The 25,991-nt window shown below is 35.0% G+C and overlaps 1 protein-coding gene across 1 annotated transcript; it reads right to left on the bottom strand.

Moving 5' to 3' along the window:
* Nucleotides 1-1,853: 1,853 nt before the first annotated feature.
* On the bottom strand, nucleotides 1,854-10,273 carry LOC131067104 (protein PLASTID TRANSCRIPTIONALLY ACTIVE 16, chloroplastic). The gene is made up of 5 exons (XM_058002039.2): nucleotides 9,794-10,273; nucleotides 3,511-3,948; nucleotides 3,021-3,089; nucleotides 2,812-2,870; nucleotides 1,854-2,533 (listed from the first exon to the last, which is right to left on the bottom strand). Exons 1-5 carry the CDS (start codon nucleotides 10,226-10,228, stop codon nucleotides 2,014-2,016), a joined length of 1,521 nt encoding a protein of 506 aa, XP_057858022.2. The 5' UTR covers nucleotides 10,229-10,273; the 3' UTR covers nucleotides 1,854-2,013.
* Nucleotides 10,274-25,991: the final 15,718 nt, after the last annotated feature.

The raw sequence follows: 25,991 nt of genomic DNA, 5'->3' as shown, positions 1-25,991 counted from the left end.
TTCATGGACTGTGGAATACCCATGCCTACTAACTTCTCTACATTTCTAACTAAGCACGTGTTTGAATAAGGAGTTGTATCTAGTGCGAATGCACCAAATTGTTTTAGTACTTTAAAAGGGCCATTACAAATAGGTTTAACACAGAAGTTAGCTTGCATCAGATTTTTGCACTGGACTAGCCCTTTCAATACAGATTTGTGAGGCTATGCAAACCTTGAAATAGAGGTTATCCTACATCATATTTACTCCATAATAACCCCATAGTGGAGGTTCGAAAGGTTGTAATCAGCCTCTGAAAAAGAGCTAATACTGAATAATGTTTGGAGCTATAATAAAACCTTCCAATAGAAGTTGACCTGCATCGACGAGGAAGAACCATCTGAAACCCCACGTTTTGAAAAGGAATTTTGATAGAATTCCCCAAGAATGGAACATAATATTGTATTGTTCACAGACAATTTGGTGGAGTTCATAAATGCTTTGTAAAAACAGAGACTAATGGAACTAACATGGGAAAGCCATGAGAAGAAGCAAATGAATTTACAACTAAACCTGGGCTTATGAGAATATAAGATTACTAGATATGGTTGTACCTGGGTAATAATAACATATGTACTAGAAAGTGGTTTCATCACTGTCAATGAAACTCTGTATTTTGTACTTTTAAGGCATTCATTAAATAAATATCATTTTCCTATAATATAACAAATCTAAAATACCATCCAAAAGCTTTAAAAAAATTCCTATACCCTCTAATTGCTTTATAATTTTCTTTAAACATGGACACATTTATGATTGGCAAAGATAATAACTTCTAAAAGCCAAAAGAAATTTACGTAGACATTGGTTATCCATTAAGCCTTATGCAGAAAGCATTCCACCAAGACTTCCCTCATGGTATCTTTATGGTATGCGTGATTCTGAAACTTTGTTCAACCAAAATTATAAATAAACAGTCGATACTTCCCTGCACCATCAAGTGTTCTTAAAATAACTTTTGAGTTGCTGAATTTACACTTTCCTGTAGTATGATAGACAAATGCATTCATCAAAGCAAATTATAATTTTGTTTTCATGGTGCAAATTTGTGCACATCTGTTTGATGACATGTTCTAAGTTAGACAAAGAGATCTTTTTCAGGTTGCTTGCTTGTAGTTAGACTCTAACTTCTCATATAATACCTGTGAACTTCATGAAAAGTAAAAGAATTTCACAAATTTAGCATGAGAAAGATAAATATTATAAGTTATGCTTCCAGATAATTCTTGGCTGACCAATGGAACACCTTACATACGGTTAGAATAAAATATTCTTATAAAATTCTATTTAAGCTTCAGCGGATGAATAAGAATTTCGATGTACAAACTATCTTATAATTGGTCTATTCTGCTTAAACTGTATTTATGGCAACCTAAAATTTGCCTAGATTAAGTGAATAATTGAGGAATTGAACATGAAATATCATTAAAATTTTCATCTGGTAATTCCCAGTAGAAAGCAACAATTCAAAGGCAATTATTCTCTGAATAGATTATTCTTTAGAGCCAAACTTATTTAGCTCATTCTCTGAATTATCAATCCTCTTAAAAACAGAAACAGAAATTCCGATGTACAAACTATCTTATAATTGGTCTATTCTGCTTAAACTGTATTTATGGGAGCCTAAATTTGCCTAGATTAAGTGAATAATTGAGGAATTGAACATTAAACATCACTAAAATTTTCATCTGGTAATTCCCAGTAGAAAGCAACAATTCAAAGGCAATTATTCTCTGAATAGATTATTCTTTAGAGCCAAACTCATTTAGCTCACTCTCTGCATTATCAATGCTCTTGAAAACTGAAACAGAATATTCAAATCAAACAAGTTGAACAGTGATGCAATTTAGATAATGTTTCTGACCAGTAATTTTGCACCAAAAAATATATACTGGAATTGGGCAACCTACAAATTATGTCAATTGGATATCTTTTATAAACAGATACAAAGAACGAAAAGGTTGGTAAAACTAATTAATCATCATCCACATATATAGTTTCTTGCTTAAACAAGCCTCCCAGGAACTTGTTTACTTGTGGTTGGGAAACTGCCACAACTCCATCCTGCTTCAAGGCTGCAGATTTTTCTTCCCCCTCCACAGTGACAGCCTGAACGTCAAAACTTTCAGATTTTGCTGACTTTACCTTGCCTTTCACTGTGGAAAGTAAAGTTCCAAAATTCTTTTGAGGCTGAGAATCGGAAGATTTTATGACTTGAGTTCCCGTTTTATTTCCAAACAAATCTATACCAAATTCTTTAGCTTTTCCTACAAAATAATCAATTGATGCAGTTCCAGCCACTGTCTTGACTTGGTCAGCAAGTTGAGTGGCTTTAGCTTCTTGTCCTGCAAGCCTTTTTGCTTCTGCTTCCAGCTGGCTAACAAGCTCCTTTGCTTGGCGTTCATTTTCTGCAGCAATTCGAGCATCTTCTTCAGCTTTGGCCCTTGCTTGGGCCTCTACATAAGCTTCTTTTCGTCCATCTGTTGGAATGGCACTGCCATACATTACCAAGCACTAATGAATCATTATACTAAACAGTTACTTGAGAAGGAGAACTAGAGAGTGCACCAAGAAGAATAACACTGGTGTCCATAGGTTCCTAAAAGAAGTCAGTGGGAGTCACAAATGCAAAGTGTCATACCCCAAGAAGTGATTAAGGCATCTCAAAGCTCAATGCAAATAAAAAATTAAAAAACATTTTAGAAATGAAAAACCTGAAATCCCACACTGATGTACTCAGAATATTATGGACAACACAAAATATAACTCTACCTCAAAAGTTCACCAATTGGCTTCAATGGTGCAGATGGGCTTGCTGCAACTTCAAAAGTCTGTCAAAATCAGGAGTTATTGTAAGTACAACAACTGTCTGCCCATAATCCTTCATATATATCAGTTAAGACAAAGAATTTCGGACAAAGTGAAAATATGCTTCCCACTATTTACATAGATGGGGATTTTCATAAATGAGAGACGAAAACCTTATTCTCTGAGACAGAGGTGTTTGAAAGAACCTCAGAAACAACACATGCCACTTGAGTCCTTGACACCTGTCCATGATAGAAAAAAAGGAACAATCGTTAAACATATAGTATACATGCACATACAACTAAATTCATTGAAAGTAGAGACTGGCAGAAAATTTATGTGGTAATACATTGTCATTTCCTAGAGATTGTAAGGCCAAGAGAAATATGTTCCTGGAGGGAGATATAATGTTCTTGGGAGCCTTTCGCTAATCTTTACTCTTGTCTGAATAAAATATCAATACGCATGGGTGTTACAGTAGCAAACAAAAAACACAGAATTGGAACAGGAGGTTTACAAATTAACAAATTTATATCGTGTTCAGGGGAAGAAGAGCATTGAGAAGATTGAGATTGACACTAGATTAGTCCTTCGAATATTTTGAAATTGGCAGACAGTTTGACCTTTAACCATGGAATTCAATGCTGAATTTGCATTGATTACTTTGTCTTTTATGTCTTCTTTTCCTTCTGTCTTCAGAACAAGGTTGTTATCGTTGTTTGAAGCAAATTCATCTACAGAACTGGCCTTCAGAATTGTGTAACTCATATTCATTTCCACAATTTTGTCTATGAGTTCTGGTAATGAAATTTCTGACTTTCCAAAAATATTAGTGAAAAATGAAGAGATTCCGTCAAGAACATTTGGAGATACGCCTTGAGACTCATAAACAACAACCACATGCTTCACATTTGCTATCTTGGCTGCTTCAATAATGTAGAAAGCATCACTTGTGGTAACTTGAGAACTAGGACCATTCTCTGTGGGTCCTATGGATACCACTGCTTTGCTGGCATTTCCTATAGCTTTAGCAGTGGATTCTGCATCTTTGATATCAAACTCCACTGCATTCAGACGTTTGGCATCCCCTGCACCAATTATCTACACAGAAGAAATCAGATCAGAAATCCATAAATATAAGCTCAAAGCTGCCAAACAAATACAGTATTTAACTAGTCAAGCAATCAATCTTTGTGCTTAAAGAATCACATGGTTTAATATGTTGACGTTTTAAATTCTCTACAGTACTAACCATTATTTGAAACCTCTTTCCTTTATAAATCATATCATTTCTTTCACACAAAAGATTTATAATTTTTCTTTAACACGATAGAGTTATAGTAGGCCACAGCAAGTAGGGATATTTTTCAAAAACATTTGACCTTTCTTTTATATCAAGATGGGTACTTAGCAAGACTTAAAAATTCTACAAAATGATTGTGCATGAAAAAAGAACCATGAATGACAGAATACATGAAGAGGCATTATAGTGCACAGACTCCTATCTCTTAGTTGGCCCCGCATCTTGGGGATCACTAGGTCATGGTTGCTTCAAGTTGGATCAAGAGACAAGTTAATGGACACAAATAGAGAGAGCTTCTTTAGGAGTGATGAAATCCTGTCATACAACTGATCACTAAATGAGACAACGCCCGCATTTGCATAATATGATTAAAGAAAATATTTGCTGGAATAGCTAAAGCAACAAGATGGGAAAAATTCTCATTGTTTATGAGCTTTTTCAACATGACTCAAATGTACAGTCTAAAAATTAATGCAAAAAAGCTAAATGGTTTTTGCTAATTTGAGGTGTTGGCAAACTTGTAGAGATTACCTATCTAATTGTAAATCCAAACTATACAGAAACTCGAAACAAATGGATCATTGTAAAATACAGAAAACAAAATGAATGTATTTCAACCATTATAGAAAAGCAATTTTTTTGCAAAAAGGGCCCTGATTCAGGCTTAGGCTTAGAGAAATTTCAAATGGGCTGCCACAATTACATTTTAATTGACATCATATCCATCTGATATGATATGAATATACAGGTTGAGGTTAGGTGATGTCTTGTGTAACTTTCGTAGAATAGATGCCTCTTAGACTTGGCATCTAAGCCTAAAGGAAGTTACACTCACGACACACACCATTCCAATGATAGTCTCAATGGGAACATCACTCGATTATTGAATGTTTAACTGAAATATTTCTGCAAATTCTTTCTGATACATTACCCCTGCTGAAAATACAGCAGCGCATACAAAAGGATGCATTTACATTAGAAAGAAAACTTCCATTTATTTTTGGCTATGTTTTGTTCTGGGCATTCATGATTGCAACTTCCCATTAAACTAAGTTCCACAGTGTCTCGGAATGGGGGAACACAAGGATGGGAGCACATTTGCAGTGAAGCTAGGATATCATAAATTGTTGCTTTTTGTGACTGCTTTAGGTGTGGGTGCAGTCCATAAACCATTAGGGTTGGGTTTAGTGGCCTGAATATTTACAAAATTACTTAATTTTCTTTTAAAAAATCATTTTTAAAGATATTTGATCAGAGGACATCTGGGAATTTTAAGTGCATTCGAGAGATATTGGCAAGTCCCCTAAGGGTTCTTCAGATGTCACTATATTTATGCTGGCAAGTCCCCTAAGGGTTCTTTAGATGTCACTATATTTCCCTAAAGTCTCCAACGCAGTGGGGTGTCCCAAAACCATCCCCTAATTGAGGGGGATGTTCCCAATAGGTGGTGGGAGCAGCATAGTGGGGGGCATTTGCTTGGAGTCCCCACGTCCCAGAGACATCCCCATCCCAAAAATGGTAGGTATGTGGGGGGTATGTGTCCCTGTGGCATTAACACAATGCCATAATGAGAGAGCACTAAAGAATTTAACCTTTATGCTGAGTTTCTGGATTCAACTGTGTATATTTTGTTTGCATCAACGTTTCGGATCACACTCCATGATCCATCATCAGGATGAGAGAGAGCTAATGAGAAAAAAATCTCATTAGCTCTCTCTCTCATCCTGGTGATGGATCATGGAGTGTGATCCGAAACGTTGATGAAATCTCATCCTGATGATGGATCATGGAGTGTGATCCAAAACGTTGATGCAAACAAAATATACACAGTTGAATCCAGAAACTCGGCATAATTATCATCATGAACTGTGGAAATTTAGTATCTTTGAATTTAACCATTTTTATAAATAGGATATAGAGGATGGAAGATGTTTAGAAATCAGGAGAATCGGTGCCTTATGGGATGCTATTCTATCAAACCCTTGGAGAGAATCTTTGTATGATAGCATTGGTTTCCTATCTTTGTGCTCTTATGTTTAATAGCATTGTTATTCTTTGTAGCCATAGGCAAGGTTCTTAGCTTAATAACATTGTTGATTTCCTTTCATCGTCCTCTTATGTTTATGTTCAGTTATTAACTTATTCTAGTGTTTTCTACCATACCGTTGATCTTATAGTGTTAATAAGGTTATGAGTAGTTGGGTTGAGGCTTCCTTAACTTTTATTTAAGTTATATTATCATTATTATATTTTTATTTAGGTATTTAAGTTGACCTAGGTGTTATAATTAGGTATCTAAGTCAGCCTGGGTGACATCAAAGGCATAAGTAGGGTATATATAAGAGATTGTGGTTAGTTTATTATCACCATATTGAATATTATGTTTTTATTGAAAACTATTGGAAATATCAAGCTTGAAGTGGATTAGAAGGTTGTGCCCTTGAAGTGACATATCATCATCAAGTATTTGTGGCATATTTCCTATTATATTCTTCTATTATGCAAGTCGTTCCATTACAAGTGATATCAAAGCATGACCAAGGCATCATGAAGACAATAAACAAGGTGATTTTTTTCAATTTTAGAGATCATTTTGGGAAGCACATCTCTCTCATTTTGGTAAATTTTTTCTTGACTTTTTAAAGGTTACTCGAAGATATATTGGAGCTTCTTCAGTCCTAATTTTAGGTCAACTAGAGCAGAATTATAGGATTTAGGTAGAACTAGGGCTTCCACCAATTTCATTCCTAGACCTACAATACAACAAAAAAAATTCCTAATTTTTGGAGGGTTGAAGAAGGAAGAATTTATCCACACATAGTACTTACTGATTTTAAGGAATTTGGAGCATGTCTGAGGAAGTTATGCAAAATTACAATATAATAATTTTTTTGAAGATTTTCTTTTGCATGGCAAGATATTCAATTTTTTTGGATTCCTTTCAAGTAATTTATTCCAAAATTATTTTTCTCCATTACAGTGGGCCCTGCAACAAGAGGCAAAAAGAATTTCGTCACACCTCAAAAGTCACCAATCAATGATGATATGGGAAGTAAGGAGATCGGTTCCATAGATATGAATCTATAAGGGAAGAAAACAAAAATTTGAAGAAGGAAATCAAGTTAGAAATGGTAGAGCAATGAAATGATTTGTGATGAGTGACGAGATCCAGACAATAATGAAAAGATGTGATTCTCTTAAGAGTTTTATGAACTCTAAGATAAGACAAGAGATTCACATCATAATATTTGCGAAGAAAATGATTATTGTAAAGGACATCATTCTTCTATATTTGACTCAAATCTCAAGATTAAACATCACTCAAACAACTCTATGTCTAGGCACTTCACACCAAATTTGGATATGCAAAGGTTTGATGACAAAGATTTGATCGATTGTCTTTGCCAATAGAGAAATTCTTTGGTCTTCATCATGGCCCATGTCAACAAAAGGTGGCAATGACATCGTTGTACTTGGAACTAGATCAATTCATTTGGTATCATCGGCTGTGTAAAGAGAAGGAAAAGAAGAGTTGTTTGGTCTAATGGTTGGTTTTTATAGAGGAACAAGTGGAGACAATTTTATGGATAGCCACTTCAGCCAACTCACCAAATTGAAGCAAAGAGGTACATTAAACTTTAAAGGATTATATTGAACAATCAACCGTTCCAAACTTTGTCTTTACGGGTAGAGAATGTTGTAGGTGAAAAATTGAAGGAATCATTTCTAGGGGGTTCAAAAGACCATGTCAAATATGAGGTATACAGGTTCCATCCAAGTTCTATGTTCCAAGCAATGGTTATGGCAAGGCCGAAAGAGCCAATAGATGGGAGGAATTCCCTAGCAAAGGAGATGGGAGGGCCCCATCATCATCGTTTCCTCAACCTATGAGATTGACACCTCAACAAATTGAGGATAAAAGGGGAAAAGGGATTGTTTTCAATTGTGATAAAAAAATAGAATAAAGGGCATAAATGTGCTGAAAAGAAATTATTTTACATTAAGGATACCTATGAGGAAGAAATGGACGAAGAAGAGAGTGTAGCAACCAACTATATGTTGTCATGTACTATAAGGTGCAGCAACGCACAAACTCTCAAGGTAAGGGGTTTCCTAAAATAATAGAAGGTAACAATATTGATTGACAAAGAGAGTACACACAACTTAATCAACAATAAATTGGAAAAATAATTAAAAATTTTTATCTACCCAACCCTAGAATTCTAGGTTATTACAAATGGTGGAACTGTCAATTGTTCAGGGAAATGCAATAATATTAAGCTCACCATGGGAGATTACAAGATAGATTGTTCTATGTTTGCCATACTCATGGCTGAAGTAGTAACTGTTTTAGTGTCCAATGGTGCAATACTTTGAGCACAACAGAGATGAGTTTCTAGGAGCTATTTGTGCATTTCCACTCATAAGATAGAAATTTTGAGCAAGGAGCATTGCATGTGAAGAGTCCATAAATAGCAAGCTCACACCAAATGCAAAAGATGCCTTAACTAGATGTGGGTAGAGGTTTGGCTCAATTATTATCATTAGTAGTGCAACCAAAGGTTACTGCATCACCTAGTTTGCAAGCAATTACAATTTTGTGGGTTATCTCAAAAAGATGGCCTACCAATAGTGATCATGGTCAAGCCCTCCAATTACTAGAGAACCTATCACCATCCATCATTTCTCCCTTACAAGCACATGATAAGGTGAAATTAGTGATGACCATATTCGACACTAGCAAAAACAATAAAAGTCATTCTTGAAACACCAAACATCAAATTCAAAGGGGGAACCCGATTTCTATGGGCCTTATAAGGATTCATAGAGGACTAACGATGTATCATATAAGTTGGAGCTACCTAAGTCAACAAAGCGATATCTAATTTTCCATGTCTCTAGTTCAACAAAGGTTAATGAAAACAAATTTTTATCCCAATGTGACCAAAGCTAGATGAAGAAGGAAGAGCCAATTTGTATCCAGAGTTAGTACCTCAAACAATCACAAAATACCTCATCCAATGGAAGAATTGGCCGATCAAAGATGCCACTTGGGAAAATGAAGATTTTGTGTAGAAGCAAACACAATTGATTAGCATTGAGGACAATGCCTCTTTGAGGAGTGGGGGTGTGCTACACCCTTAATCCTATAGTGTTAATAAGGTTATGAGTAGCTCATTAGTGGCTACCTTAACTCTTAATTAAGTTATCTTATCATTGTTTTTTCTTATTTAGATATTTAGGTCATCCTAGGTATCTCAGTCAATCAAGTTGACATCCAAGGCATAAATAGTGTATATATAGGAGCTTGGATATCATGTTCTTATTGGACACTATTGGAGGCAGCCCCTCAAAATGGATTAGGAGGTTCCCCTCAAAGTGACATATTATTACCCAGTATTTGCAATTGTTTCATTACACTTAGCTCCAATTTTGAATAGCCCAAATATGGTATACGTTATATTAAAAAAGCAATTGGCCTTTTTCCAAAGAAACTTCAATTTTTATAACTTGCTTGCTTTCCCAATTGGAAGAATTCAACGCTATAATGACATTACTATAATCTTAGAAGTTTCTGCACTGTCAAAATAGGCCCTTTGATAAGCTACCAAAGATAAAGGGGGCAGAGGATTTAAAACTAACCTTATATTGGATTGCAAATTGTGCCAAGTCTTGAGCAAATGAGAGGTCTGTAACACCAGCTCGCACAGTAAAACCTTGACGCAGCAGCATTTGTGAGATCCTGGCACCAAACTGACCTGTCGCACCTGCTACAAACACTGTTTTGGGTTCTTGTTGCCTTAATTTACCCAGACCGAAAGGATTTGTTTTGTTACTCAACACTATTGATGATGATTCCTTTACAACTGGTTTTGCATCCTCGTCCTCGCTCTTCTTTCCGAAACCCCAGCTCAAATTCTTCAAAAATGAGGATTGCTCGGCTGTAACTAATAACAAGCGTTTTGATTTATGCCTTCTGTAAGGTTTATGATTTGGTGGGACAAATACATTTTTGTTGAGGACATTTTTGTGAGAATTACCTAATCGGCATGAAAATGCCGATGATAGAGTTGCCATGTGTGGGGATTTGAAAATGCCGATGATAGAAATGAAAGTGAATTTTGATGGCTTTTGTTATGTGTGAGCGGTATGAACGAGAACATCAGCCAATGGGAAGCCAGAAAATAAATCAAGTGGGTAAGATTTTATCTCAATGATGCCACGTGTTACTAAGATGGTGTTTCCTTGGATATCTTTTCGTGTTTCCTCCATTGCTTATTTTAAATGGATGATTGCATATTTATTGTGAATTTAATTGTGGTAAAATAGTAATAATTTGAAATTAAGTGTTGTTGTGGTGAAATTAGTATATGGTTCTTAGTTGAAGAGGTTTCAGTCTTTAGGTTTGTGTTTTTGTATTCGGTGGCTAAAACTACTTTGTGAAGGTCTTTGTTGGGCTGGTGTGCTCGTGGGCTTCGTGCCCTTGTTGGATTGTTGTGCTTGCAGGTCTAGACCTTCATAAAAAAAAAATGAGTATATTTATGTTATAGTTCATTTAGTTTTGTATTTATTTTTAATATTAAAGTTTTTTATGTAATAATACATTGACAAGTGGTATATTCTTATATGTATGGTCACCATATATGATGAATCAAAAAAGTCAAAATATCATTCTTTCAAATAGATTAAGTAACTATAGCTAGTGTAATGGTGAAAAATTAGGGTTTCCACTACTAGATGTATGAAAGTTGCTAATCTGCCATTACATTCAAAAGGGGGTGAAATCCAATAGATTCAGACACAAATCAGAAATGATAAGGACTGAATGTTGATTTGATTTAAGGGGAGTGTGAATTTGTTTGCCCTCTTTTGTGAGTTGAAATGCTAAAATTAAAGAAAAGTGCTAAAAATGAAGGTAAGAATACGGAAATAATGAGCTACAGTCATCAAATTGAGGCACGCACCTAGATCTGAGCAATATATGTGGATTCGAATTTGATTCCCGAAAAAGCTCCAAAAATGTCAAGACCGGAGCGCCCGTTGCTCTAGTCCTCCTAACTTTTCACACGTTAAAGAGGGTTAATTTGTCTCTGCAAATAATGTCAATCATGAAGATCGCAGCTTCATACCTGTTTCCTACACAGAGAAAGAAAGGGAAATAGGTTGGAAATAGGGGCTTACCTTAGGTCAAATTGCGGTTTTGAAATTAACCATGAAATTGAGATAAAGATAATTGAAATTGTTGTAATGGAAGATTCTCCTTTTGAGGCAGATGCTGAATAATGACTGAAAATCAAATGATATAGCTCCTTGTGAAGTTTTGTTTGTCTCCACATGGAATCAGGGCTTGATGTAGTCATTAACAAAATAGAATGAAAAGATGTCTACTTCAATGCTTGATTATTGACTTTATTGTTGCTCTAAGGCTTGAAGGAAGACTGATTATTGCTCAATTGCTCTTAAATATTTGATTGCTTGATGTCATATGATTGTCGGATGCTTGATAGATGTCAAATAAGAGAGGAAAACCTCCTTTTATACTTCCTCGTCAGAAAACTTGCTAATTTACCAACATGAGTTGACACGGAGCTGGAATTTCCATTCAATTTTGAAATAGGGCAAAGGCTTTTAAAGAGGCCCCAATTAGGGGGGACCAGAGTGTGGCACCCTAGTCCTAATTAGGACCAAAATGTGGTGCCCTAGTCCTACCCCTATTTAGGGCTAGGATAAGGTGTCATGTGCATAGAAAAAGTAAAAAATGATGTAATGCATGAGGGGCATGAGCATAATCAGGTCCCAATCAAGCCAAGGGGCGCAAACGATAAGGTAGGGACTCAATGTAGTCAAAATTGTACAAGGGTGCAATTTTAGGATGCTACATTTAGCCCCCACTTTAGCGAGAGTATGAAGTCAATCATACTCTCAGTAAAGTACAAAGGGTTAACATTGAAAAACTTTCACCAAATCACCGCGGAGGCAAGATACACCAAGTCCCCAGTGGACTTTAGGATCTCACAACTTTGATAACAAGATAAAAGGGGCATCATGAAAGAAAGAGAAAGAGAAAACCATGTCTACAAGCCTAGTAAGATTCCCTTACCATGAGTCATGAAAAGAAAAATATCAAAATTACAAAGCAAAAGACAAAGTTCGCTAAGTAACTTTAAGTATCAAGATATGCAAGAGAGAGAATCACTAAGCAGAGTGTATGCCCCCACGTTAAAGCAATTGTGTATGCCTTGTCAGCAGCAATTTCTTTAAGGTAGGATACACCCCAAAAGTACAAGCACGTTATCATAATAATATGCCCCCAAGAGAGGACAAGTCAAAGGATACTGATCACAAAACACAAAGCACGGGGTGGTTTTGCTTAACTCTGGGATCAGTATGCTTTTTATGATAAATAATGTATATCATGTATATATATTTGTATAGAATTGTCCTCATCTCCCAAAGAAAGAAAAACCACCATGGAAGAAGGGCACATGTGTCTTTTGAGTCAACATAAGAGAGACCAAAAGAGATCTCAACACTTTGCATAGTCCTCAAGTAGACAACACTAGGGACAACAAATAGAAGAATTAAGAGACAAATAGAAGAAGATCACAAACAAGCACGAGAGGAGAGAGAGAATCTACAACACGAATAGAGATAATCAAGTAAGTCATCTTCCCCCTGATGTTGCTCATCATTATTTTGGGAAGGTGGACAATATGCAAGAGGAGACACATCAAGCATAGTAGATGGAGCTATCACAAGTTCCAAACAAGGACCATGCTCTAATGATGAGTCACTTTGTCTATTACTTGGAGCTAGGATTAATGCTTTTAAAAATTGTTTATATAAATCATTATCAACATCAATATATTCATATTCATCATATGAAATATTAGGATCAAAATTTTGATCATGAATAATATTCTCATCTATTACTTCATCAAGATTAACAAAAATAGGAGCTTTAATAGAAATAGAACGTGAACCATCATATGTCTTAATCATTTTGCGTCTTGGAGAATTTGGTTGAACCTCTTGGTTAGGAGAAGGTTGATAAAATGGTATTATGTCAACAGCTAGTGTCTTCAGGGAATAAATGGTTTGAGATGAAATTTCATGAGCTCTAGCATGACATTTATGTCAGTGTTCTCTCACACAATGGTTTCGTTTAGTTTTAGCTGAAGGTCAAGTGAAGGTTTAGGTTCATCGGGCATAGGCTTATTTTCTTCTTTGAAGGAAGGATGCATATGAGAAGTGTAGATGCCTAAATTAATTAAATTAAATATTTAATTAATTTAACCTTTCTACATAATTAATTAATTTAATTGTGTTATCCTTACTCCTCTCAGAATTAATCAAATTAAATTTAACTAATCCTGCCACTATAATACAAAAATTAAAATTACCAAATAAATTAATTATTTCCTCTATTCTTCTAAAGTCAATAAAATCATTAATCCTTCTAAATTCCTTTTTAGTTAATTAATTCTAATTAATTAATTTAAGTCATGTGATTCCTACAAATCACTTCTTCTAATCTTCTCTTAGCCTAATTAATTTATTTAGAAGCATGCTTATCATTATCCTCCAATTTTAAAATCCTCCACTCATTCTTTCTCCTCTTGTCCAATCCTCCTAACTTATCCACTTGCCCTCTAATCTCTTATTAGCTCACCTAATCTCCTCTCTTAATCATTTTTACAATCCTAATCTCCAAGATTAGGAGCAAGTCAACCTCTTGCCATAAATGGCATTCCCATCTCACCTCCCAAAACCTTAAATGCACCTACTTTGGTCATATCAAAGGATTTCAAATCCTTTGCACATTCACATGCCCTCTCTTCCCAAGGAATTTTTAATTCCTTTTCTCTTCCCTTTTTCCCATGCAATCTTCTATTTTAAAATTTTAAATTCCTCTTATCCCTTCCTAAGGAATTTTTAATTCCTTTTATTCTTCCAATGTGCATTGGGGACACTTCCCTATACACCTTGAGGAGTGTGAAGACAAGAAATGCCTTTATGGAAAATCTCTTGGTCTCCACACCTTGTCCTCTCAATCCCTCCCATCACTTCCATTCAACCTCCACCCTCCATTCCAAATCAATCTTGGCCCTCCATTTTGGCCTCTTCAAATCTATAATTTAGGGCCTCCTCCCTCATTTCCATATTTGATACTTGTGTAATCTCATCTTGTCCATTTAAGATTAGAATCATCCTTAGCATCCTTATTATAGGCAAATCCTTTCAACACTTAGTCACTTTCATCCATCCATCAATCTCATTGTTGTTGTGTAGTGAAGAGAGCTCCACATCCAATCTTGGAGCCAATCCAATCAAATGGAGATAGGGTGCTATTCCACTTCACCAAAGGCTCAATCGGAGGAACAAGAGGCAACATTTGTGAAGGTATAAAGTTTTATTTGGTATTTTCCTGGGTGTCTATGCTTATTTTTATTTAAACAAACCTTGCACCTTCATTGCATGTTTCCCTTGGATTAGGAAGGTCTTTTAGGTTGAGCAATAGGAGAGGTCAGTCGCTTCCCTTTGTAAGATGTAGGAGGCGAAACCACACCATATAAAGGAGGAATAGAAGGTGTGGGAAGGAGACCAGGTCCATCATGAGGAGGAATAGTTCTATCCTTAGGAGGAATAATATGTTTATCCTTAGAAGGAGGAATAGATTGATGCTTAGGAGGAAGAGCTTTTGTATCCTTGGGAGGAATAATAGACTCATTCTTAGGAGAAGGAACAGATTCTTCCTTAGGGGAAAGACTATCTCTATCCTTAGGAGGAAGAATAGACTTATCCATAAGAAGAGCCATGTGATCATTAGTTGGAGGAAGACTAAGTGTTTGATTTCTAGGTTTACTCAAGGATACAATCATCTCATTTTTTCATTTTTGATAAGATTGAAAAAGAGAATCACTTCTAGGTTTAAGAGGTTGGAATTGTTTAGACCAAAAAAATCAAGACAAACATCTCTTTACCTAATCCTAGGTTGGTACATGCTATGATTAATAGTTATGATCTTGTCATCAAGAGGAAATTTTAAATATTTATGAACAATAGAAGGGATCGCTTTCATGGAAGAGAGCCAAGAATGTCCTAACTTCACATGAAATTATTTTGATGTAGGAATTATAGAAAAGTTAATATCTAAAGTTTTAGTACCAACCTCAATGGGAAGAGAAATAGAACCAATGGTAGGACAAGATTAATCACCGCATCATATTTCTCATGTGTCATTTGATGCAATTGTAAAGTATAAATAAATTCTTTCAGTTATCACATTAATCATACAAGTTGCATCAATGAGCACCCCTTGAGAGGGTATGCCCTTGATTCTCGCAGTGATATATAATGGGCCATTGGGTGCTTCAATAGTCCAACTAGGATCAAATATAATGTATAAGTCCTTAGGAGTTTCATTTTTATCAATAAGGTTCACCACATTATTAGACTCAAGGCCAAGATCATTGGGAGAGAAAGCAAGATGATCAGTCTCAATCACATTAGTGGAATGGGGAGGTAAAGGATCAGTGAAAATTTGAAGATTTTGATTAGGAGGAGCTACGAATTTATTTCCTTTATCATTCACACTAGCCACAAATATAAAATTGCTATCAATCAAGTCTTGAATCTTATTATTTAAGGAATAACACTTTTCAGTGTCATGATCAGTTTGACGACGATATTGGGAAAAAGCTTTGGAATCAAAGACATATGACAAAGGCTTAGTTGTATCAATTGAATTAATAGGGGGAAGTTTCAACACATTCCTTTGTAACAATTGCGACATAATACTGTACAAAGATTCATTAAGAGAAGTGAATTCTTTTCTAAAGCATTTGGACAAAGGAGGCACACCTGTTGCGGCTACTACTTGAGTGTTGTTGTTGTCATTGAATTTGATGAATCCCTTATTCCGTTTGAACTTTGCAAAAGGTTGTTGAGAACTTTCAATTTTATCATTTGAAGCCATTGAAGATGATTGTTCCAATTGACTCGTGATAAGGTGATAATTGTGAAGTACTGCACACAACTGTGTAAAGGAAGTAAACTCAGAAAAGAGAAGTTTATCCCTAATATCTTTTTGAAAATTAGAAATGAAAATTCTTTGAATATCTTTATCAAGCACATGAAAAGCAATTTGAGAATACAAATGTTTATATCTACAAATAAAATCAGTCACTTTTTCTTTAACACCTTGCTTATAATGCATCAAATTAGTCAAAGTAATTTTAGGTCCAATATTATTGTGAAATTGTTGAATGAAAGAATTAGCCAATTGTTGAAATGAAGCAATAGAATAAGGAGGTAAAGAACAATACCATTGCAAATCTTTATCCCTTAGTGTTCTACTAAACAATTTAGCCAACAATCTTTAGTCATGAGAAAAGTCACTACACAAAGTTTAAAATATTTTCACATGAGTCAAGGAGTCACCTTTTCCATTATAAAACTCCAATTGAGAGACTTCCACATGTTTAGGAGGGACAACACAAAAAATGACATTGGATAATGGGCTCACTACATCAAATGTGGGTACATTATATTTAAATTGATTCATAGACGCGATTTGTTGTTGCAAGGAAGATATTGTTTGGGCTAGACTATTGATGGTACCTTTGGTAGAAGGACTGAAATTGGACATGTTGGAATTAGGAGGGATAAAATTATTGTAGGAAGGAGGAGCTTGATAATAAGGAGGGATATTGTTATATGAAGGTGGGGGTTGAGAATAAGGAGGTGGAACAATATGATAAGTAGGTATTGGAGAAGATTGGTTAACAAATGGAAGACTCATAGGAGGAGGTATGAAGGAATTATGATTAGAGGAGTTTTCCCCTTGACTGACATTTGTAGGTATGACATTTTGTGTAGAGGTAGTCATGATGTTAGATGTAAAAGTGGGAACACTAGCCATAGGGTTAGTCAAAAGAATGGAATGATTAGCTTGACTAGGAGGTTGTGTATAACCAAGGACTTAAACACAACTCTTCATAAGCATAATATTATTACCAACAATTTGAGAAATACCACGTAACACATCAACACCAATTTTATCACTTTGAATCATTCTTTTTAATACTTCAATTAGTGGTAGAGCCTCACTTTCTAGGTAACTCATCCATTGTTGAAGATTTTTAAATTGATTGTCAATCTTCTCTAATTGGTCAATGGAAACCCTAGTTAGTGATTCAACCACATCATGAGAATTATATAAAGAATGAGGATAACTGACATCATTTGTAGGATTGGAAGAACCACCAATATCCTCATGGAATAAGTTATCCAAATTAGGCTCCATCTCCTCGATAATTAAACCTTGGAAAGCCTTAATTCTACAACTTCTCTTGAGAATATTATAGGTTGGAGTAATAGTAGTAAAACTCATGCACTAAGGGGGGAGGGGGGGGAATTGAAATTTGAAATTTGAAATTTAAAATTTGAATTTTGAAACTTGCAAAATAATTGAATAATGCAAAAAATTTAGAACAATGATTATTCAATTAAATAAGCAAATTGATTGAAAAGACAAAGAATAATTGTGAAAAATTATGCAATCTACTAATAAACTTAAATTTAAAAATTAGGGTTTTGTGAAAAGAACCTCTTAATTTTAACATCTAAATTTAAAATTAGATCTAAGGTTATAATTTTGAAATTGAAATTATTAATCCAAAATTGGGCAACCCACAAGGTAAATTTAAATTTCAAAATTAGGGCTCTTTTAATTAACCACTTAATTTTAAAATTTAAATTTGAAATTTGATCCAAGATTGAAATTTTGAATTTGAGGTATCTCTAAAATGATGAATTGAAAATTTAAACAACCCACAAGCTCAATTTTTTTTTTTTTTTAAATTACGGTTTTTGAAATTAACCACTTAATTTTAAAATTAGAATTTGAAATTAAACTTGAAGATGAAAATTTTGAATTTTGAAATTGAAACACACTCATATGTGAAATAATTAATCCAAATTAAGCAATTCACAAGCTCAAAATTAAAAATTAGGGTTTTATTGAAATTAACCTCTAAATTTTTATAATTTGCAAGGAAATCAAACTTGTAAATGAAAATTTGAATTTTAAATTGCATAAACACTCAAATATGAGAACATAAATAAGAATTAAAGGTGTAAGGAGTCAAGCTCACCAAAATTTAATGGTGAAAAATTAGGGTTCCCACCACTAGATGTATGAAAACCACTAATTTCCCATTACATTCAAAAGATAGTGAAATCCAATAGATTCAGAAATAAATAAAAAATGATAAGGATTGAATGCTAATTGGATTTAGGGGGAGTGTGAATTTGTTTGCCCTCTTTTGTGAGCTGAAATGCTAAAATTAAAGAAAAGTGTTGAAAATGAAGGTAAAAAAGCGAAAACAATGAGCTACAATCATCAAATTGAGGCACGCACCTGGATTTGGGCAGTACATGCAGATTCAGATCTGATTCCTGAAAAAGCTCCAAAAATGTCAAGATCAGAGCACCTGTTGCTCTAGTCCTCCTAAATTTTTGCACGCCAAAGATGGTTGATTTGTCTTCACAAATAATGTTAATTTTGAAGCTCATAGCTTCGTACATATTTCCTACACACAAAAAGAAAGGGAAATAGGTTCAAAATAGGGTTTGCCTAAGGTCAAACCCCATTTTTGGAATTAACCATGAAATTGAGATAAAGATAATTGAAATTGAAGTAATGGAAGATTCTCCTTTTGAGGGAGATACTGAATAATGACTGAAAATCAAATGATATACCTCCTTGTGAAGTTTAGTTTGTCTCCACATGAAATTAGGGCTGATGAAGTCTTCAACAAAATAGGATGAAATATGTCTACTTCAATGCTTGATTCTTGACTTTATTGTTGCTCCAAGGCTTGAAGGAAGATTGATTAATGCTCACTTTCTCTTGAATGCTTAATTGTTTGATGTCATATGATTGTCAAATGCTTGATAGATGATGTGATAGATGTCAAATGAGAGGGGAAAACCTCCTTTTAAACTTGGCCATTGGAAAACTTGCTAATTTCCCAACATGAGTCAATATGGAGCTGGAAGTCACACTCAATTTTGAAATAGGGCATAGGGTTTTAAAGAGGCCCCAATTAGGGGGGACCAGAGCATGGCACCCTAGTCCTAATTAGGACCAGAGTGTGGCACCTTGGTTCTACCCCTATTTAGGGATAGGATAAGGTGTCATGTGCATAGAAAAAAGTATAAAATGATGCAATGCATAAGGGGCATGAGCATAATCAAGTCCCAATCAAGCCAAGGGGCGCAAATGTTGAGGTAGGGACCCAATGCAATCAAAATTGTACAAGGGTACAATTTCAGGATGCTACAACCATAAGCATCATTGCAATTGCAACATGGTTGGTGCATGCGCTAATAAAATGAAGTCATGGGTTCATATTAGTAATTTCATTGAATATCATTGTGTGTTTTTCAACACACTTCAAAATTCTAAGTGACAAGGTAGGCATGCTTGTAAGGCATGTAAAATGGATGTCTTACATATGCTTATACATGTGAATAGTATGGAGCTTGGTAATAATGGATGTTAATCATGTAATGAAAATGTCTAAGTATGGTCATAGGCACAAGTAGTATGGATCTTAGCCTTCATCTCATTATTCTAGCCCTATTTGCACTTATTTTGAGATATTTAGCTCCTACCTCAAAATCACCTTCTTATCCCTACAAATCATTTCCATGTTATGGGATTGGTCCAATCCAATCTTGAAGGGCATAGAAATGATTTATGAATTCCACACTTCTCCCCTATAGAAAGAAATGAAATGGTGGAAAAGAGCTTCCCATACTAATAGATATCTAGTTACCTATTTCATAGAGGTATTGATAATGTGATAAGAATATGCATCCGAAAATAAGACATCTATGAAATTCTCCATGCTTGTCATGATGAACCCTATGGGAGTCACTTTGCAATCAAGAGGACTAATATAAAAGTGCTCAATATAGGCTACTATTGGCCAATATTGCATAAGGACTCAGTCAAATATACTAGATGTTGTGATAGATGCTAAAGAATGAGTAGACCTACCAAATTTGATGAGATGCCCTTGCAACCTCAGCTAGTCCTAACACCCTTTAACAAATGGGGATTAGATTTTATAGATCTCATTGACCCACCTTCAAACAACAAGGAATACATCTTAGTATGTATAGATCATCTGTCAAAATGGGTGGAGGCTAGAGCTATGAAGCATGCAAGGGATAAAAAGGTTGCAAAATTTCTGTATGAGGAGATATTTACCAGATATGGTGTCCCATGAGAAATTATCATAAATCAAACACTAAAATTTACCTCAAATCTAATCCAAGCATTGATTAATGAATATAAATTGAGACACAAAAAAAACACCTTACCATCTCTAATCCAATGGAGAGGTAGAGGTGACAAATAGAGAAATAGAAGCAATCCTAACTAAAACAGTTTCCCTTCATAAGAAGGATTGGGCCTCAAGACTTCTTGAAGTTTTTTGGGCCTATAGAATAAGAAACCTTCCAATTGATGGGGCATGCCAGGATTTTGAATTCTCAAAGAAATGATTCATGTATACCCTTCCCCTTAAAATAGTAGGGCTTTCTCAAGAGCTCTCCTACTTAATTAACTTGTTAGAATCTCCCATATCCTCCTCCCACCCACCCCTAGGGTTGGCTTCAACATCATAGAATTTTAGGGAATTGACCTCCATAGAATTGTAGGGACCCTCCAATTAATCATCTTGTTAGAGTATTATTACTTAGAAGACAACTACTAGCTTCAAACCATTTGAATTCGTGTATGGGAAGAAGGTTGTTCTCCTAATAGAATTTGAGCACAAAACAATGAGGACAACATTGGAACTTGGCATGGATCTGTCACAAGCACATCAATAATGGATCAATTAGCTAAATATATTAGAGGAGTTCAAAAAGGAAACATTGCATCATACAAAGTTGATTTAGAATCAAAGGATTTGATGGCATGATAGATTCATTAAGATGGGGGAATTATAGAAGGGTGATTTGACCCTACTTTATAATTCAAGATATAAATATCACAAGCAGTAGCTTCAAACCTAATGGTTGGTCCCCTATTAGACAAAAGACCTATATTCCAATGGTGCAATTAGGCTCTTGAACATTGACCCAATGATGTTTTCACTATTGGTACATGAAGAACACAAATGGACACTGAGAGGGGGGCGTGAATTAATGTATTTCAAAACTTTAAGTTCAGTGTGCATATTTTAAAGATGTAATGCAAACATAAACACACATACACAAGAGCACATCACATAACATTAGATGTATGAGACAAACTCAATGTAGGAAAAAACCTCAGTAAGAATAGTTGCTTGAGTCTACTGCTCTAATCCATCCTCATAGGTAAAACTAAGTACAATATGTTTTAGGGCACCAACCCAAGGAGCACTAACCCCTAATATTCTAAGCACCAACTCTAGGAGCACCAACCCCTAGTTTTATGAGCACCTACTCAAAGGAGCACCTACCCCTTCTCTGAACACCCACTCAGAGATTACAATGAATATAGATTTCAAATACAAGTTATATGCCTTATTGCAAATGAGGTTTTGCAACACTTTACAAGTTTTTCACACTTTCAGAAAGGATTTCTCTACCTGCTGGTATTCTTCCTACGTTTATTTCTTCTCCCTTTGTTTGATTGTCTTCTTCTCTCTGCCTCAGCTTCTTCTATCTTAAACTATTCTACTCTTAATTTTTTTCTTCTACTACTGCTCTCTCTCTCTCTAACTTACTCTATCTACTCTATTCAGCAATACACTCTCTATTTCAATTGACTTCTAAAGTTGTCTTTATTTCTACCACTATCTCTATCTCTATCTCTATCTCATCTACTCTTGTCAAAGTACATCAAATTACCTTTTCCTTTAGTCAGCTCTCTGTATCAACAAGATTTAATTCTCTGTCTTTAGTATGATCTCAGACTAGCCGCTTGCATTAAATGTGTTTTATCTGTCTTCAGGTCATTTGGTACATAGAAAAATTAGTAATCTCAATCTGTTCTTCAAGGAAACAGTTTGTAGTAGATTGGATTTTCCTCCTCGGATCGACTACTTGCATTAAATAATCCTACTCTGTTTTCTGCCCTTTGTCTAGCTCTGTTATGTTTACTTTATGCACTAGGTTGCTATTTTTAGTAAACTTGATATGTCCAGTAGATCTAATCTCCTTCATCTTGATCATCTTGATCCGCAAACCTATCTGCAACTGGATCACCATTAATGGGATCATCATCTTCTATCGACCTACCCTGAAAGAATTGACAATAATCTTTATCATCACCAACTTTCAGATATTTGATTTGTTCTGTCTACCAATGAGCCACATGTCCTCTTATTCTTCATCTATTTTAGATGGTCAAGGTTGGTCAAGATCCATGTGGACAATCGAGCTGTACAGATCAGTTGATCTCCATGCTATGACTAACCTTCGTGTTATACGGTCTGCAAACACATCAGGTTGACAATAAGCACTTATGTTGATCTATTATGTCATTTGGATTTCTCTTTCCTCAAGTTCATCGCCATAGTTATCCCAAACAAGAACCTCCAAGCCAAACGACCAAATATCGAAATTACCATTAACTATCGACATAGGAAAAACATGCTAGAATGATAGTATAAGTCATTCTGATGACATACTATCAACCTCCCTTTATCGGCATAGGTATTTTGATACTCAAACTCTATGGTGACAAACTTTATCGACATAGGTATTCAGAAACGCATACCCATCAGAACAACCAACACTATCGGATTAGCATTTGGACACTAACTTGTCAAAACAAACTTATTCTGATGACCCAACATGAACAAGCATCGACATAGCTATTCCAAAATCACAACTCCATAGTCCTTCACCATATTGGCATATATTATTTCAATGATCTTACCAAGGAGTCTACTCTTCATTTCCCTCTATCGGAATAGATCACACTATCGACATGGTGGGAATTTGTTATTCTGCCTTCAATAGCTACTTTGATACACATCCTCAGTCTCTTGGTTGACATAGCTATTCCGATACAATGATGTTAGAGTAGTTTACTCTAGCGGTATAACACAAACTTGTTATGCCGCCTTTATCTGCTATTTCGATGTGTGGCTCTGATTTGTTATTCAACATTGCTATCTTGATCTGACAAACATGACAAAAACTCCACATGACCTGACATCATCCTGACTTACACTGATAGCAATTTCCTCCACACAACTTGGTATCAGCCTAGTTATTTCGATCAAACTACCAGATCAGATATCACCAGCACAAAACTTGATAGATTGAGTTATCTCGATATGATTTAGTCCCAATGACATTCTTGTCTGCTAGCCTAGGAACCAAAACCCAAGTCTTGTTCTTCTCTATTTGCTTCAACTCTTCTTCCATATCATTTATCCACTTCTCACTTTTGTTGGCTTCATCATACGTTCTAGGTTCCATCTCAGTCATAAGACAAAAAATTACTTGTTCATTATTTCTTGCAAGCCTTCTTCTAGTTTGTACACCATCATTCTTGTTTCCTATGACTTTCTCTTCAGGGTGATTCTTTTGCACATATCTATTTGGAGTCTTGTTGGGTACTTCTTTTTGTTCACTTTCAGATTGCTCTTCATCTTCAACATGTGGCTCTTCAATCTGATTTATTATGCTCAATTTTCCTTTATGTAGATCTTCATCCACTCTTACATGTACACTCTCAATCACTTTCTTTAGCCTCTTGTTGAAACATTTATAAGCCTTGATGTGATTTGAGTATCCCAAGAAGATACCTTCATCACTTCTTGAATCAGAACTTCCTAATCCATTTTCATCTCTTTTGATGAAGCACTTGCTACCAAACACCTTGAAATACTTGACTGATGGTTTCCTATCATACCATAACTTATAAGATGTCATTTTGTTGTTCACTCTCAGTTGAACTCTATTTAATGTGTATACAATAGTATAAACTGCTTCTTTCTAGTATACATCAGGCATATAGCTTCATTCAACATTGTCCTTGCCATCTCCTTGAATGTTCCGTTCTTCCTTTCCACAACACCATTTTGTTGTGGTGTCCTAGGAGCTGAATATTGTCTTCTGATTCTATGTCTCTCATAGTAGTCTTAAAATTCATTTGACTTGAAGTCACCTCCATATTCTAATCTCAAACATTTCAGCTTGTATCCACTTTCCTTCTCAACCATCTTCCTAAAGATTTTGAATCTTCCATAGGATTCAGACTTGTGTTACAAGAAGGTGACCCATGTCATATGTGAAAAATCATCTATGAGGATCATGAAGTATCTTTTTCCATTCAGGGCTCTTTTTCTTGTAGGCCCATGTTGGGTGAATATTTTGTCACTAGCATACCAATGACAAAATATATAATTCAAACACAGCTATGTCGAGAAAATAATCTCTCCTCTCAGCAAGGGGAGGTTCCCTTTGAAATTTCTTCTCTAATTAACAAGAAATTAAAATCTATGGGTAAGTTTCGGGCATATAACTCTCTTTTTTCAGAGTTTACGTATTTTCCCTCCACTAGTTACATTTCCATATCACTTATGATACTTAAAGAAATGAACAAACTACTCCAACAAATTACCCCAAAATTTGCAATCAAGAAGCACAAAGTCTTTCTTGAATGTAATTCTAACTAAGCTAAAGATTACAAATGATAAGAAATTTAATTTGCAGCTCAAAGTATTCAAGTATAAATTCCCAAATCCTTAAACTACAAGTAATAACAACAATACAAAACCTACTACTAATCACTTAACATCAGAAAATTTCCCAAATATGTAAACAACACAAAGTCTATTTCCATAATTAGAAAGCTCTTTCATAAACTTTCACAATTTTCACCAAAAGATTCAAGAATGTAAGGAATGATTATGAGAATTAAACATAAGAATAATCCTAATCACAATCACAATCTTCTATTCAACACAAATTTTGGAAATAAGCTAATTGCTATCTTTATTTCCTTGAATCAAATTTTACAACAAAAAGCACAAAGTCTTAGTTGGCACAAAAATTCGGCAAAGTTTTGCTAAGCATATCAAAGATAAATATATACAAATGAGGATCCTCCTTATATAGGAAACAAAGTGGAGAAAAATGTGGGCACAACTGACTAATTCAACTGCACAGTCCCACTTGACTACAACTACAATAGAAAGAAAATATGCAGCTACGAGAAAACTTGCAGCATCTAACAATGCAACTACATGAAAAGAAAGTGTAAAAAAGGGGACACTTTATTCATCTTTCTCCTCCTCATTGGATTTTTTGGACTTCCTTGAACTTGACCAAAACAACTTCCATGAGTCCATCTCGGCTTTGTCAGACATTGTGGTAGAATTGGTGATGACGTGAACATGGGAACTGCATCTTCAACCTTCATATATTTCTTTTTTCCATCTTTCAATATTGATGCAAGAACTTCAAAACTGACTTGTATTTCTAGCAATTTATCAAATGCATTAATTGTGAAATTTGGTTCTATACAATGATCTATTAGGGAAAGAAATTCTCATATGATGGCATCATGGGTCACAAGACTTTGATTATCATCATACAAGAAACACAAAATTTCAGCTATCCTTGCTGAAATAAGATCAATCTCATCATCACCTTCCTTCTTTTCCCGATCCAGTTCCATAATCATTGACCTTATTGTTTCTTTCCTATGAGACAATAATGATAGACTCTGGATCTATTTCTCTCTTGTTGGAATTACTTTATTTTCAACAAGGATGTCAATTATGAAATCCTCCATTTTACCCCGAAGAGTTAC

Source organism: Cryptomeria japonica, chromosome 8 (assembly GCF_030272615.1).
Source record: "Cryptomeria japonica chromosome 8, Sugi_1.0, whole genome shotgun sequence".
In the NCBI taxonomy this organism is placed as follows: domain Eukaryota; kingdom Viridiplantae; phylum Streptophyta; class Pinopsida; order Cupressales; family Cupressaceae; genus Cryptomeria; species Cryptomeria japonica.
This window is presented reverse-complemented; position numbering and strand designations above follow the sequence as displayed.

Bases quoted from the DNA above. Each gene is read 5' to 3' on its own strand.
- LOC131067104 (XM_058002039.2), bottom strand. From the start codon at position 10,228: ATGGCAACTCTATCATCGGCATTTTCATGCCGATTAGGTAATTCTCAC. The intron at 3,949-9,793 runs GTTAGTTTTAAA...TCTTCTGTGTAG, and splicing joins AATTTGCAATCCAATATAAG to ATAATTGGTGCAGGGGATGC. The intron at 2,871-3,020 runs GTTTTCGTCTCT...TGATTTTGACAG, and splicing joins CCTCTGTCTCAGAGAATAAG to ACTTTTGAAGTTGCAGCAAG.